Source organism: Aythya ferina (assembly GCF_964211825.1).
Source record: "Aythya ferina genome assembly, chromosome: 1".
In the NCBI taxonomy this organism is placed as follows: domain Eukaryota; kingdom Metazoa; phylum Chordata; class Aves; order Anseriformes; family Anatidae; genus Aythya; species Aythya ferina.
The window spans coordinates 81,104,294-81,121,935 of NC_140296.1; the positions used below are offsets into that span (position 1 = coordinate 81,104,294).

The 17,642-nt window shown below is 37.1% G+C and overlaps 1 protein-coding gene across 4 annotated transcripts in view; it reads left to right on the forward strand.

Annotated features, from left to right (window-relative positions):
* The window catches only part of CDKL5 (cyclin dependent kinase like 5), a 131,119-nt gene that overhangs the window by 64,083 nt on the left and 49,394 nt on the right, over nucleotides 1–17,642 (forward strand). For all 4 annotated transcript variants that reach the window (XM_084506376.1, XM_084506379.1, XM_084506377.1 and 1 more), the window contains exons 4-7: nucleotides 7,802–7,847; nucleotides 10,345–10,481; nucleotides 13,419–13,539; nucleotides 14,722–14,781. In XM_084506376.1, coding sequence (XP_084362502.1) covers nucleotides 7,802–7,847; nucleotides 10,345–10,481; nucleotides 13,419–13,539; nucleotides 14,722–14,781 — 364 coding nt within the window. The remainder of the gene's footprint in view (nucleotides 1–7,801; nucleotides 7,848–10,344; nucleotides 10,482–13,418; nucleotides 13,540–14,721; nucleotides 14,782–17,642) is intronic.

The window sequence follows — 17,642 nt, forward strand, 5'->3', positions numbered from 1 at the left end:
CAGGAATTACTTGAGATAAACCGTACAATTTCATGGGACCAGATGGGCAGCACTTGAAGGTACTGAGTCCTTGCAGCAGGGCATCTCTTGATTCATTGAAAGGCTGTGCAGATTGAGAGGTGTCTGATGAAAAGAGAAAGTTTGTTTTAACTATTATTTTAACAGTATTCCAACTGATTTTACTCATGACTGGAAAATCCAAATGCAATTTTCCCTGCATTTCACAGTGTGGTTTAACCCAGCAGGCAGCTAAACACCACCGAGCAGTCTGCTCCCTCCCTTCCTCCCTCCCCAGTAGGATGAGGGGAGGGAATTGAAAAATGTAAAATGTGCGAACTCGTGGGTTGTGATGAAGACAGTTTAATGGGAAAGAAAGAAGAGGGAGGGGAGGGGAGAAAAAGTTGGTGCCAACACAGTTACTCACCACCAGCCAAATGATGCCCAGCCTGTCCCCAAGTAATTGCAGCTCGCCCCTAGCCAACTCCTCCCAGTTCCATAGCTGAGCATGACACCCTGTGGTGTGGGACATCCCTTTGGCCAGTTTGGGTCAGCTGTCCTGGCTGCGTCCCCTCCCAGCTTCTTTTGCATCCCAGCCTGCTTGCTTGCAAGGCAGTGTGAGAAGCTGAAATGTCCTTGGCTTAGTGTAAACACTGCTCTGCAGCAGCTAAAATACCGGTGTGTTATCACCGTTACTTTCATCACAAATCCAAAACATAGCACCATACCAACTACTATGAAGAAAACTGTCTTCCAGCCAAAACCAGGACACCTGTGCATACTTAAGATGAATATGGGACTTCATTTTCTTTTAATGTGCTCCCACAGGTAGTAGATGTAGACAGTTGACGTGATTAAGATAGAAATTCAGGTATGTATGTGTGGTTCTGTACAAGTGTCTAAACTCCTGCTGCAGTGAGTGGATGGCTCATCAAGGAACAGAGAGTTCAATTCATGCTACTAGGGGAGATGAAAGGTATACCTAGATACCTAGGACATCTCAAATGCTGATGTTTAGGGTTACAGGATCTTGTCTGGAGTGACTCTCCAGCTCTGCTGATTGTAGTAGAAGTTTGAACACCTAGCTCCATGCACATACCTGAATTCAGATGTCTCAATCTGAAACTGGATTCTGCCTGAAGAGTTTCAGCCTAAGAAACCTGCTTGACAAGCCTGTCTTGGTTCACAGTAGGTCTTTTTTTAAACAGGTTAAAAGAAAAATGCCTGTCCAACTCTTGATAAGAATAGTCTTAATGTCTGGCCAAATACTTAAAATGTGAAAGTGCCAGATAAAAAATGTTTGGCAGAAGAAAATAGGCTGTATCACTTGCACAAGTAAAGTTCTCAGATTTAAAGCTTGAACTGTGCAAAGTAAACTTCATAAGTTCACTCAATCACACTGATTCGATGCTCAAAGCTGAAAAAATAAAACTGAAGAGCAAGATAAGACTTCCATATTGATGTTTGTTTCAAAAAACTTTTCAATAAGTTTACCAACTCTTGAGTTATCAGGTGCTCAAGGAAGGTTTGGTACATTACTAAGAACAAATAATTATGAAAATAGTGTAATTACATCCATCCTGATGGTCTCTGCGTTTATGGCAGCAGCAGTACCTTAAAGAAAGCCATAGAGTACAGCTTGTCTTACTGTTTTTTTTCCCTACTTCATTATCACTTGTATTCCAAGTATTAAGATAACATTATAAAAAGTAATTAAACATCCTAGTTGTTGCCCAATGTAGTGTTAACCTATTTATAAATAGCTTTATTTTTATTACCCATTTTTTTCACAATTTCTAGACTTAACAGGAAAAAAAAAAATGAAGTAGAACTGGAAGAAGATTGGGATTTGAACCTTAAATGACTACTGATTTTTCAGTATCAGAGAAACTTTACAGCTCCGTACTGAATTTGGGTTCCGTTTTACATCTATGGTTGGGATTAAACAATGCTGTCAAATTGTAAAATGATAGGGATTAGTGCTACTGTAGTGCTACAATAGGACAAAATGAAGCCCAGATTATTTTGAAACAAAAACTGCTGCAATAATACTGGTTTACCATGAAAAGAAAAAATAGCTGCATTTATAGTATTTAAAAGCTGCCTTTTTCTTCCAGATCCTTTTCATTATACTGTTGTACAGATTCTGTGGGAATACATGCTTATTTTCTTGCTTGGAGAAATGTGAATAAATATGAAAAACCATTTGGAAGAAGAAAAATTTCAGTGCTAACCACTAACATCAGCATAGTAGTTAGCAGCAAACACTTCCTTCAGTGTTCTATTCAGGGTAATATTTGAGGGCTGTGGGGCTGCTTAAATTTTAACATGATAACCTCGGGTTCAAGAAACTGCTAATTCCCACTGGTTATGCAAACCCAGCATTGAGCGTAATGCAGAACAAGAATACAGGGAGAATATGTGCAGGGCTGACATCAGCTGAGTGACAGCACTCAGCCCCCTGGGCTTCCCTTGGAGGCTGGGGAAGGGGATCCTCTATTTATGCACCATGTCTTTAGGCCTGCTCTGAACCACCCTGTACACCTCTGCTGATCTTAGATGAAAGCTGGAGGGACTAGGCTGCAAGGCTGAGATCAGTCTTTGTAACTTGCTGGGAAGCAGAGAGGGGGGAAAAAGCATAAATTGGTAGCTTTCAAGTTGTCAAAGAATATCAAACGCGTATGTTGTAATGTGCCCATCTCAGGATTCAGGTGTGCCTCCTACTAAGTGCTCAAAGCTACAGCAGGCTGCTCGTGATCCCACCTGGGTGGATTCTGAGGGGTATTCGGAGGATAACAAGGAAATCTGGAATATCTCCAGGGGTGTGGGGATGTTGGGGATGGGGATGTTGGGGATGGCTGATAGGTGCCTTCCAACCCCACCACCCTTAGGGCCTACAGCCGCAGTGTTCTCAGCTCCTCATCTTGTTCTTCTTTACCTGGGAGATGGTGTGGCCATCTTCTGTAAAATGGGCACGTTAAGTATATAAATCCTTGTTCCATTAAGGGTCTTCTCCAGCACTTAGCTGGTTAGCGAATAACACTTTGCTTTCACGAGACGTGAATGGATTTGTGCTGATTCATTCTAGATGCTTCTTTTCAAGTAGATTCTCACTTGTACCTGTTGGAGAAATTCTAATCAATTTTCCAGTAAGCAAAGGCATTTTGAAAGCTCAGACATGCTGTTCTTCATTATTTACCAGGAGATCTGTTTCTTCCTTAAAATAAATAAATAAATAAATAAACAAACCTTTTTGGATTGGGAAGTAATTTCCTGAAAATCCTTCAATGCTAAGAGTGATATTTCATAGATAAACCAACTGGTGTTTTTTTTTTTGTTTGTTTTTTGTTTTTTTTTTTTGGTTACTTTTTAAACTGAAAAATAGGAGAATCACATTTTTTCAAGTGAGAAATGTAAGATAAAAACTGAGAAACACTTCTCAAGAGAAATTCCCAAAGTCTTTTGGGAATACATAGCACTTTCATTGTACTTAAAAGTGGCATTTATTTTTTATTTTTTAAATAAATTGAATTTATCGGTTTGCGTGTCTCTTTAATTTACACAGAAGAATCTAAGATAGTCACCAAGATTTTAAAAGTAATATCTGCAAAATTGCCAGCACCTGCTATTAGAAGTCTCGAGAAGGCAGGATGCTGTCCTCTGCTCTGAATGTATTGCCTAGAGGTAGCAGTGCTTTAAGGCAGAATGCAGGTGGAGTCAGAGCAGTGTCTGAAGATGTCCTCAGGACCTGATTTATGTGCAGTCGGTGATGCTTGTTACATCTCTGAGCTTGCACTGTGGGTAGCTTGGCAAAAGCTTAAAAATGTTTCTAATGACAAATGTGACATTTATGATAAATCAATCAGTACTGATTAAGATGGTAATATTTTGTAAGTTTTTTTGTTTGTTTGTTTGTTTGTTTTTTACCTAGACAGTACGTTGACTGGATATGAGAATTTTCCATGCCAGGAGCTGGACACTGAGCTATTGTCTGAAGAGGGTGTGCACAAGCAGGCTGAATGTTATATTAACTGTACTCTTCTCTCTGTGCTTCAAAAAAGTCTTGAAAAAAGGGGAAAAAAAAAAAAAAAACACTTGAAAAGCAAAAAAGTATTTTTAGAGAATTAGTTTTACTTTGTAGAATTGCAACTTGACATGTTTTTGAGGAGAAGAGAGCCATATCCATAAAAGAGATGAGATTTCCAAAACAACTTTAAAGTAAAGAGTTAATTTCACAAGTATTAGTTTGATCTGTAAAGATCAGATTCCTACAGAAGCCTGCGTTTTCTCCGTTGAGTTCCCTCATTGCTCGAAGTTCTGCTTTTCTCTGTATCCCTGATTCTGTCGATCTTCTCAGGGGTTAGCAATGTGGCGTCTGTTTGCTTTGTTGCTAGTGTCTGTCACTTGCTTGAAACTTCACGTAGGGCCCGTATCATCTGACAGCTCCATCATCTGTCTCCTAATCCAGTAAGTATATTCTTACCACCATGCTATATACCTGCAGAATTGGTCCGTATCCAAAATGTATTCTGTGTTTTTTCAATCTTATTCTTAGTTTGTGTGACGATACGTACAATTGTGGATCAACAGCTAAGCGTTAGTTCATAGCATAGTCTACATATGTTGCTTATCTGCAGCATCATACAACGTATGGAGGTCGAGTTCTTACTGCTTTCCTCCACCAAGGAGGGACATTATATGTATAGCTGACAAAGCTCACAGTTTTTTGATTGTCTTTTTTAACACCCGAATTTCTCTGTAAAATTCTGTTGAAATTTGACATCCAGTTCCGAATTAGTAGTGGTGATGGTAAATGGAGAAACAGGCAAACAGGATGTTTCAGATGTGTTCTTCCTTTGGAAATAAGTTTAAACTGATCAGTGAGGAGCTCCTATTGTTTATATTACCTCATATAAATTACTGAATTGGTTTAGAGCACTCAGCCAGGAAATGGGAAACCTGCACTGAGCTTCAATTCTCTGTTCTGCCTGACAGCACTCCCAAACCCTGCTGTTTTGGAGGTGCTTCAAGTCTTGGGGAAGTTAAAGATTTTTTGACAAGCAGGTGCATCACATTAAAAAGATCTTTGTACAGTAGTCTTCAGTGATGGTCCATTTTAGCTTTGTCATGACTGCTTCATCACTAACTGATTCCTAGAGGATGCCATTTAGATATGATGGGTTCTCCAAGAATCCTAGACAAGAATGTGCCAGCTTAAGGAGGAACAAGATGTTACTCATGTAGCTCCACAAAGCACCAATTATCTACTCTCATTCTGTTCTTATTCCATTTCAAGTTATTTAAGTGTAATACTCTTTTTTTGTATTTTCTGTTGTTTTTTTTTCTACTTTTTTTAAGATAGGATATTTAATTTCCTGGAACTCCAAAGCAAAAGGAATTATTGTTATATATAAATTCTTGATTACTTCATCATGACAATATTAATTAGTTGTATGGAATAATACAATTGTTACGGCTTTTCAAATGAAAATTTCTTCAACATTTTAGTATTTTAAACTGTCTGGATGACTTTTTTTCCAAATATGTTGTTAATGCATCCAAAGTAATCACATTCACTATATACATCAGGATCAGCAGACTAGTGGCACAGAGCCACATGGACTATATATTTTTGAATGGTGCAGAACTACTGTCTGTGTGAGGCAACAACTTTTAATTTCTATGTTTCTTTCAGTTGACTTAGCCATTACTTTGAGAATGAAAATACAGCATTTTAATGGCTGCCAAAACATCTACAAATTTTTATTTTCCTTCAAGAGAAAAAGGAATAAAATGGTAGTGGATGAATTCGGCTCATCTGCAAAGTGGTGTGTGCACACTGTCTAAACATCTTACAGTCAGTAGAGTCTTTTGAGGGCAATTACAGTGCTCCTTTTCTGAACAACCTTTCAGAGGCTTAATTAGCCAAAGTACCTAACGTTAGATACCAGAAGTCAAATGAGTTAAATACGCTCACCCTTTTAGCAGTGTTCTTTCATAGTGCTCCTACTACTGTTGTTTTTATAGTTGGAGTTAATAAATATATCAATACTGCAACTTTGTAGGTACAGTAATCCATTCAGTTTAGTTTAGACCATTCAGTTTGTAAGCTTCCTGAGGCAAAAATATATTGGAACAGCATTTGACATAAAAGCTACAGACAAGCCTTTCAGAGTCATTCCAAACCTGAAATGCATATTACTGCCTCAGTTCTGACATCCATTTCTTTTCTGTTCTGTAAGTTGGTTGAGCAATGTGTAGTTCTTGGACCTTCATAGTATCTCAGCTGAATTCCTGTAATGGCCTTCAGATTAGACCAGTCTATATGAAAGAGATTTTGGTAGCAAAAGAGTAATGCACGTCTTCTCTAAAGCTTGTAGCATGTACTGAACTACCCTTCTTCAATGTGAATTACATGGAGTTTGGCCACTTAAATCAATATGCAACACAGTACTTCCCAGTTTTTCTGATAGATGTTATGAGTGATGGTCAAAGGATCATTTTTAAACACACAAATAATGGATACGTATTATAACCTTACGTTTGTTTTGGACAAACCACACAGTTCTCTGCCTGGTAAAGTTCACTCTATTTTTAATACTTCCCAGCCATCAGCTATAAGATGAATATGCAAACTTATTGTTTTGAAGTTTTCATTTGTTTGTTTATTTAAATTTGCAGTGGTATTGATTTTCATCTAGAGACTGTTCAGTATCTACAGTAGTCTTTCCATTTTTTTTATTTTAAATGGCATCAGGTGTTTTACAGGTGTTGCGACAATTTGAAGTTAAAAATGGAATAGATGTCTGTGTTGTTCAGTAACCAGTTATGCACATGTCATCAGATGTTTGAGGAGGAATTAACTTTTTTGTTGCTCTTTTCCAATGAAGCCTCTGTGTGCTGTTAATAGTGGGAAATAGTTATATTTTTGAAAAGTGTGAAGTTTGGAAAAGGTGTGTAAGGTAGCTCTAGCTTCTCAAATAAGTCTGGTAGCTGACTGCCTACCTGCTCACATCCCCCATATGCTGTGGCCTTAAAGCTTCTTCCTCATCATCTTACTTAAAATTTGGGTGCTGCACCATCATATGAACTGATGTAATCGTTTGGCCAGACACAGTCCTGTTCACATGAGAAGTGTCTCTGTTGAAGAGAAAAATGTGACCTATGATGATAATGTTTGGTGAGAATAGAGAATTACTAGAAGACAATTTTTTTTTTTTTTTTTGAAAGTATGGAGAATTTATCTTCCCAAAATCACATTCTCTGCAGATACATGAAATTTGGAACCCAAAAGCTTTTGGCATCCTAATACTGGATTCAGGTTACTTCAGGTCTCATTGTAAACCTTAGTCATGTCCTCATATATTATTTTCATTTCAGTTTACAAGGACAAGCACACGTACTCATACTTTGGTCAGATAAAAGATTGTTTGACTTTCAGAATAATTAAGCAGCAAGAATCACAGGAAGAACCACTGAAAATGTAATACCTTGTACCTGGTACAAGGTATTTAAAGATTAATTTTGGATATTTAACTTTATTTTTCATGCTGGGGTTCCTAATTGTGATGTGTCCGTACATGGGTTTTTGTATTTCATTTAGCCTGATCGCTGAGATGTTTACCAAGTTTTTATTCATTTTGGTTGGCATTGTCAAATTTCTCTGGATGCTTTTTTATTCTTTTTTCCTCTGATGCTTGGGGAGCAGGATGAAACCAACAGGGAAAAAAAAAAAAAAAACAAAACAAACAAACAAACAAAAAAAAATCTTGCTCATTTCATTTTGTTCGCTTTTGCTTTACAGGAGACACATGAGATTGTGGCAATCAAGAAATTCAAAGACAGTGAAGGTAACCTTTTCTGCTGTGTAATCTTTCATGTCAATAATTACCTTGTTAATATCTCTCCAGTTCAAATAAGAAGTCTAATATAGCAAGACGTGATTTTAAATGATCATGATTTATTAACTCTGTGAATATTCAAGGCACTTGATCCTTTATACCTGCCTAGGGACTGTATTATACACTCAAACCAGAAAACTTCGGGCAACCTGGTTTAGTGGGAGGTGTCCCTGCCCATGGCAGGGGGCTGGAATTAGATGATCTGTAAGGTCCCTTCCAACCCCAACCATTCTGTCATCCTAACTACCTTCCTTTCTTGGAAACAAGACTGGCTTTTGGGCCTGCACATGTTCATGACAGTGAAGCCCAGTATGCTGTCATAGGCAAAACTGGCAATCAGCTGCTGAGAGCAGCTGTCTACCTTGCACGCATCAAAAGTTAGCCCTAATCCCTCCTGGCCTAGCACAAACAGAAAGAGAAGCTGAGTGTGAAGTAATAAAAGGAGTAATCCCAGTCAGAGGTGATGTAGCTATAATCAGCCGTGCACCGAGGCTTTAGCAGACAGCTCAACAGTCTAATGATGTGGTTTAAAGAAATAGCAGCCGTTTTATTTTAGCAAACTTCCATTTTTTGGTATTGTAATGGAATTGTGGATGGAGGTGTGGTTGGTTACAAGGACTGTAATTTTCAAAGTGGGTTAGACACAGCAAATTCAGATTGGTGTCTGTCATTTCCTGCAATACAAACTCTCACAGCGCGGGTAATTTTGCCAGATGCTTGAAGGGTGTAGCTGATGAATCTTCTGCTATTCAGAAATCTGTTTTAAATCCCTGTTAAAGAAAGTAGATCATTTAGTTGTGGTGGCCATCTTGACCAGGTCGTGAGATTACTTCAGAATCACATTTTCTACTTTGTGTCAACTGTAGAGTACACATCAAAGACAATGAGGCTCAGTATTAAGCCCCAAACAGAATTATGATGTTAGACAGTACACCAAAAAACGAAAACAAAAAATGCATCCTTGCCTTTAGTTTTGGCTTTCCATGAGAATTACGTAATAGCAGTTTACATGACTGATGACTGCTTTTCGGAGTTGTAGCTAGTTGTTTACAAGTTTCTGGAAATACGACAGAAGTTCTTTTGAGAGATTTGATTCAGGCCATTTCACATCTGTCTTTTTAATATGGTGCTTCATTACAAATCTGAATGTACTGTAATCGTCTCTATTGCCATTTTTGTTTCGCTGAATTTTTGCTGTTTGACATGTGCATGCTAAATGAGCTGGAAAGAGTGTGTCTAGTTTTAGAAGAAATTATGTAATCGGGCTGACGCAAGCCAACACTGAGCACTCAGTTTCAAAATGAAATGATTTAGATGGGTTTAAATTATATATTTTTAATCAAAACGTTTGTGGTGCTAGTATTTTATTTTTCTCTCTTCTCCTGCTACTCTTCAATATTTTTTCATCTACTGATGATGATTGTATGCATTCATATGACCTGTGCTTTTCTCTCTCTGCTACAGACCTGTTTTTACTTTTTGCTTGCTTTGAAAAGCAGTTTCTCTTCCTTTTCTCTTATTTCTGTGTCTTTGTGGTACATGACCTGCCAGAGGGATTTAGTTTTGATTTCATGCAGTCATACACCATTCAATAGTTGTGGATAATAATACTAAGAGATTGAGAACCTGTCTTCTACATGTGCATGGGCAAATTTGCTGAATTAATAGATTCTAATATACTCCATTTTACTTGATGGTTCATTGGTACTATCCTCTGGAACCCAGCCAGTTCAGTCACTAAACTCAGCAAAGTGCTTGTTCGTCAATAAGCACTCTACAAAGCTTTAGTAAAACACCGTTGTTTTTTTGTTTTTGTTTTTTTAAACAACCTTCAGACAACTAAATTGTCAAAACAATAGTTGAGTATCTTGACTTAGAATCACAGATTCAAGGCTTCATTGAATCAGTATTTGCTTTACTGCCCTCTGTGGCCAGGCCACTACATTGATCTGCTTTTCTGAATTTCATTTAAAAGCCATATGTGGAAACTTAAAGGACTTACAAATCTGTGCTTCTGCCTTAATTTGTCATGTTTTTAAATTACTTTAGAATCAAATTGCTGGGTTTTGAACAAAAAAGATCTATGTTTGCATTCTAGTGCTTCTGGTGAGAACGTAACTTTGTCAGTGCTTCGTGCATGTGATAATTATATGTGGGGTGGAGGATGTCTGTACAGATACATGCATATTTTTGGAAGTCTATTAGTGGTCTTCATAATGAAAAGATAAAAATGCAAATTATTGCTTCTTATGAAGCAACATTTTCTGCCACTGGAAGGCACGATGGTAATGAAGGGAAGACTGTGAAGGTTACGTAATGAATGCACAGCCATCAGCTACCTCTCTTCCAGCTACCTCTCTTTTTAAGCAGGGATTCAAAATAAAGATTCATAACGCTTCTTACTGAGTTTTTAAATACATTTTACTTTGTCACTTTTTCATTCTAGAAAATGAAGAAGTCAAAGAAACCACTTTACGAGAGCTTAAAATGCTTCGCACTTTGAAACAGGAGAACATAGTGGAGCTGAAAGAAGCCTTCAGAAGAAGAGGAAAGTTATACCTAGTATTTGAATATGTGGAAAAAGTGAGTTGAGTTTATACTATCCTTGCCACACTTAAATCATCAGCTTAATGGAAAAGTCTTTAAAATTATTTACACATTTAAAAATGAAACACTTACAATCTATGAAGAGGAGGAACAGCAGAAAAACTGTAATACAATCTGAATTGTTGTAATTACTGTGAGAAAAATGGCACTTTACTGTGAGAAAAATGGCACTGATAACTCTGTTACTGTTTTTACATCATGTGTTGGTCTTAAAAAAAAGAAAAACAAAAAAAAACCAACACAACAGTTCTTCCATACATGAACAAACATGTTAAAATTTTGTACACTGGAATACATATAATTTGAAGAAAATTTTCCATCCAAATACTTCATTTTTAATTGTAAAGTAGATTAGCTGTCATATGTTATGTGTGTAATGAATTTTTAACATAGTCTTTCAGAACAAGATCATAGATTATTGACCTTGGAATTTGTTGCAGCTTTCTCGATCCCTGCCTGATAAAAATAGGATTTTTGTTTGAATGTTTCTCTAACAAGTCCACTATTAATCGTTGCTTAGAGGTATTTGGCAAAGATCACTGTCATTATTTCCAATCCTGACCTCATTTGAAGCAATTCCAAAACTTTCTTAGATTGGCCTACTATTGCCAAACATTCTGCCCTGTTTCTAGGGAGAAACAACCTAGAAGAGATTGGTTCTCCGTTATTTTTTGCAACCTTTGTGATGATGGTAGACTTTATGTCTGTATCCTAACCATTTAGCATTTCTTCATGGAAATAATTAGATGGTATTTGGATACAGTAAAACTAAATGCAAGCTTAAATATATGTAGCTTTCACGAGATACTGTTCCCTTGATTGAAATTTTCATTTAATGAAAATTTCCTGCCAATCCCTGCCAATGTGATGTTGCAGTACAGCTAGGTGCTAGTCCTTTTCAGTCAGTTATTTCCTGTGTAAAGGTTCCCCACCCTAAATAGTGTCTCATTTACCTCAGTTTGCAATTTACTATGTGATATAACTTCATTGCATAATGTGAGGTGACCTATTTTAGGCCATGGCTTGGCAGAAGTCATTTTTGTTTTTCACCAGGTTAGCAACTCCGAATGTGGTGGATCTTTCTTATCAGTAATGTCTGAAGCTTGACTTGTTCCACTCATATTCCTTGTGATTGTTCCAGATTTGTGTAATGTCTTTGAACACACACCAAGCAGAACATATATTTAATCTATTATAGTTGAATTAGCGAAGCTCACCCTAGTAGTGGGTTGGAAGACAAGCATCAATAAAAGACATTCAGTTTCTCTAACAATAGCGTATTTCAAAAAATGTTAAAGATAGACATTACGTGTCTAATGCCATTTTTGTTCTAAAATTGTTTCTATATGAATGACCATCTTTACTTACAGTTAAACTTCACTTTCCATGAATGTTTCACATTTTCAGATGTGTTGAGTAGTTTCCACTGGTTCTTATAGATGTCTATAAAACCAATCTAAAGACAGGATGATTTCTGTATTTTCAAATGAGAAAGAGTAGAAGGAATTAAATAAAACATGGTACAATGTGCTAATACTTGTTTTAACTGGTGATGAACAGCATGTGTTCTTTAGGGAATCTGAGCGCTGCAATACTCTAATCCAGATTACTTAAATTCACATTTAGTCTAATCTTCTTTATCCATTACCCTTAGTTAATGTCTTCATATAGGATTATGTCTTGCTGTGTTGATGTTACTATTTTCATTCATATTTGTAACACTGACTTTTTGACACAACTTGTCCAGATCTATAGGTCTCTGTGTGGACAAGAATATGACAAATGAATATGGTTCCTTAACAGAAAATTCCTTTTCTGAGCTATGAAGTGTTGCACACAGCACCTAAGTTGCAGTATTTATTCACAGACTGTAAAATTCAGAAATGTTTTCAAATATTAATAGTCTCCCACTTGTTTTCTCTTCTACGCGTGTTATTAAAATATATTGCAAGGGAAACATCACATTTTCTTATACAGCTAAAGAAAATGTTTATCAAAGCTAAGGTAAACTTATTTTAAATGAAAAATTTGTACAAATGCTCAAATTCGTAATAAAATGAATTGTGTAAGGCAATATAGCCAAAATACTTATTTCCGTTTCAGTTTTCACTAAATAACACTCTATCCTGTCTTCAAGTGGGCTGCTGATGCCCATTATTCATTCAACTAGGATTTAGAGTACAAATTCCATTGTACTTCTAATTGTACAAAATTGGAGACATTTGCTAATACAATGGAAATCTGAATGTCATTTTTCAAAGGGGAAGCTTACTATTATAAACAGTTTAATTTTTGCATTGGTGTATCTGTGAAATAGTATGGGCATAGTTACTGTAATGCAAAGATGTCTAGGGTCAATATAGCTGATAAATAACTATAGGATATGTTATAGGTTACTGTTTATGCCCCTGTGAGGCATTTTTGTGTTACCTCATTAGCGATATTTTGTAGCTTTAGGTTGCTTTTATGTGCCCATTCACATACAGACATGGCTTGTGATTAATCATAGTTCTGCTATGTGAAAGCCATAGAAATAGCTTATTAATATTTAGAAAATGCTCTGTTTTACTAATTTTTCATACAGCCACAGTGACCTGGTATTTCTATTCAAGCAACTTTCTGTATGTAAATGACTATTTAGAAGCTTTAGGGTAATTGGTTTGATGACAGCTTTTTAAAGACTTGTGGTACATTTGTGGTTCACCTTCAAGGCTTATTGTTTTCACAAATGCTTTCTGTAGAATGAAAACAGCTTATCTATGCTTATCATTGGAATACACTCCCTGAGTGTTAAGCTATATTTTTTTTCATAGTCAGAGTCAGTGGTGTATGTTGTTGTCAGAAGGCTGAAAATGAGTTGTGTTCTAGCTACTACAATATAACTTCTTGAAATAATGTCTTTTAAACTTTTAGAATATGCTTGAATTGCTAGAAGAAATGCCAAATGGAGTTCCACCAGAAAAAGTGAAAAGCTATATCTACCAGCTAATTAAAGCAATTCATTGGTGTCATAAGAATGATATTGTTCATAGAGGTAAGTGTGTAGCTCTCCACGTGGAAATAAGCCCCTGATTGAAATTTACTTTGTACCAAGAAAGAGATTATAGCTTGAAGTAATTTGCATTTAACATAAACATAAGCAATTCCTCTATGTCAACAACAGAGAGAAAATCTCTAAATTTTGGCTGAGTTTTAAGCCTGCCACCTGACTTCATATTACTTTAAAACTAAGTTCATCTATTTAAAAAGCTTGCTGTCCAGTATCTTTGGTGTATGAGTAAAGGTTATATTAAATGCACAACAAAGTAAAACTGAAGTACAAACATTGCCAAACGAAAAGGAATTTTTAAACATTTTCTGGCACTCAGTCATTTCACTTCTGAATCTGATAATGGAATGGTAGTAGAAAATTAACCCAGAACTTAAAGCTTACTCCCCTGTGCTTTACTTCTGCTTAAGGCAGTTCCTCCCAGCTCCTATGACTTAGGCTATGTATATTTACTTTCTCTCCTAAACTTCAAGCACTTCCAGTCCATATTTTGATGTATGATAATGTCTAGCTTTATATAGTTTATTTAATTCATTTGTATTTTGCTTTGTGGCTTTGAAGGAACAACTTTTCTTTCTAATTAATGTTTCCAATAAATTACAGTTCTCATGCAGTTTACTTCTTGTATTCGAGACAGATCAAAATGTAGGCAAGAGTCTGAAATATTTTGTAAAATACACTTTGAACAAGTATAACATACACAGATACTATGACATGTAGATGGGAATAAGACACAGACTTAAAACCAGAGAACACACTTTCTCTAAAGAAACGGCAAGAAACGCTTAAGAAGGGTATTGTAACTGAAAATGTTGAACACGACACAACAGCTTAGTGATTAACAACAGCTTAGTGATTGAGTAATTCAATGACATTTTTTGTATTGTTTTACAACATGCAATATTCTACATGTTGTTTTGCTCTCCAGGAATATCTGTAAGCAGCTTTTACCTTTCAATATTTTGTAGGGAAACACTTTAAGAGACTTCACATGGCAGAAAATGATTTCAGCTTGTTCACAGATAGAATTGCTGTAGCTTGTAATGCGTTGTTTATGATTGCAAGAGTATCTTGAAATACATTATTATTAAATAATATTGTTGGCAAAGTTCAAAACTAGGAGAAATTAACAGCTGTCTTTTTTTTCTTTGTTATTTGATGCTCTAGATATCAAACCAGAGAATCTCTTAATAAGTCACAATGATGTTCTGAAGTTGTGTGACTTTGGTAAGTTCAATAGATGGATTTCTTTTTACCTTTTCAAGGCAAATCTCTTGCAGTGGATTTTCTTGCCTTAGTGTTTAAAACCCTTTTAGTGGTCGTTACTGAGGTTTGTGGAAATTACTTTAATTTGAAAAATCTATAGGCTTAATTCGCTTCCTTTGAAATACCGTGTTGCCATATCAATGGAAATGCTGCACTTGTCTCTGCCTTATTTGATAGGGTTTTTACTAGCACTGGTACTGGCACTTAAGAAAGAACAGCACAGATGATAAACTGATGAGAAGGCTAGCAAAACTATAGATTTATCTGGCCTGCATATTAAAAGAAAAGATGGTTCTTGTTTTTTAAAGACAAAATATATTCTTACATACTTTTTAAACCACTGGCTTTCATGGACTGTTAGGTATACAGTTACAGATCAATTTTTATAGTTGTATTAATCAAAGAATCGTGTCAACATATGATTAATGGCTGAAGGATAGAGTCAGAGTGGTACTGGTACTGTTAACTTTCGTATTTCCTGACTTATCAATAGTCAGCTTTAAGTCTTTGAAGAATCAGCACCCAAGTACAAGACAAACTTTGCCCATGTGAGTAATCCCCAGAAGACAGCAGGGTGGCATATACACTGTTCCAACAATCTCTATTTTTATTCTAAATGCTACATAAACACAGAATAAAATCTTGTTCCCTCTAAAAAGCTTACAGTTTGGCTTGGTGAAATAAAATTCAATTCCTTGCTGCTACCCAAGGGCACTTTTCATGAGAGCACTTTGAAAGCTGTCGTTTCAAACCTCTGCGATTTTGAATGAAAAGAGGAACCACTGAAAAAAAAATAATAAATTGCAGTAGGTTCTTAGGAACACAGAAAAGGCATTTGTCTTTTGCAGCGTTGCTTATTTCTTTCAATCCTAGGGGTATTTTTGCCTAAGCATTCAGCACCAGCAAGCGTTCCAGGAAAAGCCTTAGAATATTTGGTCCACATGAGTTCTTTGAACTGAGGGCATCTGACAGCACACAGTGGTGCTGTTGGCAGTGCCTGCGGTGCCTTGGCCCTCTCTCTGGCCAGGGACCTACTGCCGGCCCCTACGCAGCCGCCCTCTCCTGCCAGCTTAGGCCCTTCGAGTCCCCCAGGGTTGCCGGTGCTCTGGCGGGTGGCAGGGGCTGGTGGCGTGCCCATTGCCCCCATGGCTTCAGCTTTGGGTGTCTGGGGGACACAATTGCTGCCTCTTGCAGAGCTTCACATCCAGTCGACAGACAGCACTTGCCCTTGACTAGTGTGTGCTCTAGTCAGGACAAATCGTGTCATGAGGAGGAGCATCCCATGGTAGTGCTCCCTTCCTTCCTGCATCTTTGTCCTCCTGAGAGCGAGGTTCGCCACTCAAGCTGGCACGTGCCATCAGCTAAGCAGTCCTTGTGCACCAGAATGTGTGTCAGCAGCCTTTGTGCTTCGCACTGCAGAAAAATGGAAAGCCAAACAAGCTGTACAATCATGTTATGGACAGCAGTTTTCTCACCAGATAGAGGTAATGTGAATTCTGTCAGTGGAGACAATCTGTCTTGTCCATAGGCTTGCTCATGTCATACCCTCAAGGCAGATTCTCCTGCTGTTGGAAAAGAAATGCAACCCAAAAGTCCTTCTGGTGCTCAGCAGAGCCGTAAGGAAGAAAATTGGAGGAACTTCTGTTGTTGTTGTTCGCATGGATTAGTCTGGATTTTGCTTATAGTCTTGGACTTCATTTCAAATTCTAAGCAATACTTAAAATTTGGGATCGATTCTAATTTTTAGCCGTGTTGCTAATTGACATTCCTGTTAATAGCTTAAGTTATTACTGTAAAAATCAAAGATTATTACTGTCAGAGAGATATTATCCACAAGAATGTTCCTTGCACACATACAGATTGGGATGTAAGAGTTTGCCTTCTAACATGATTTAACATATGTTACCTGCCTACCTACCTTCATTTCTTGGAACGCAAGTACTTGTCACATACAGTGCCACATTCCTCATGTGACAGCAACAAATGCAAGTAAAAGGTCTGTGCATCAATCCCAATGCAGACATTGCAGTAATTGGGTGTTCGGGAATAGCCCAGTGGACAGAACAATTTGACTAGAAAAAATAATAATAAAAAATAACAAGATAGTTCTTCGTAATCCTTGTGCCATGTTCTGTACATATCGTACCAGGAAAAATGGGGTTGAATGTGGTGCTTGCCTGGACACATGTTGTGTGGGTGTCATTTCTGCCAATGGAAATGGGAAAGAGAACAGCACAAAATGCCGATTACAGCAGATGCATCTGACTTGTTAGAAATTGGTAGGCATTCTGTTTAGTATGCTTGCTGTTTCAACACCAGGGCTTCAGAATTACTTGTTTTAAAAATGGCTTAATTTCTGTATGATACATGAGCACAGAAATCATGAAACAGGGCTGGAAAAGACCTCAAGAAATTCTCTAGTTCTTCCACCTACTCAGAGAAATGATTAAGCCTGTTTGTGTCATTCCTGACAGGTTTTGCTTAGCTTATTCTTGAAGATCTCAGTAATTCATGTTCCTTACTGTTCCTAGGCACCTATTTAAGTCCTTGCATGTCATTAGGAGGTTGGACTTAGATAATCTTTGAAGGTCCCTTCCAACTGAATTATTCTATTCCTTTAATGTTAGAATTCTTTACATTGTCTAACTTAATGTGCCTTATTTCTCTGTAAGAAACTGCCAGTCTTCTGAACTCCTTTTTCCCTCACACCTTTTACCTTGACATCTACCCTCCTCTCCTCAGAGTTGTTTAAAGTCCTTTCTTGAAATCTCATTTTTATTTTCGTTGTTTGCCTTCCTTGCATTGGGATACAAGCTCTGTTG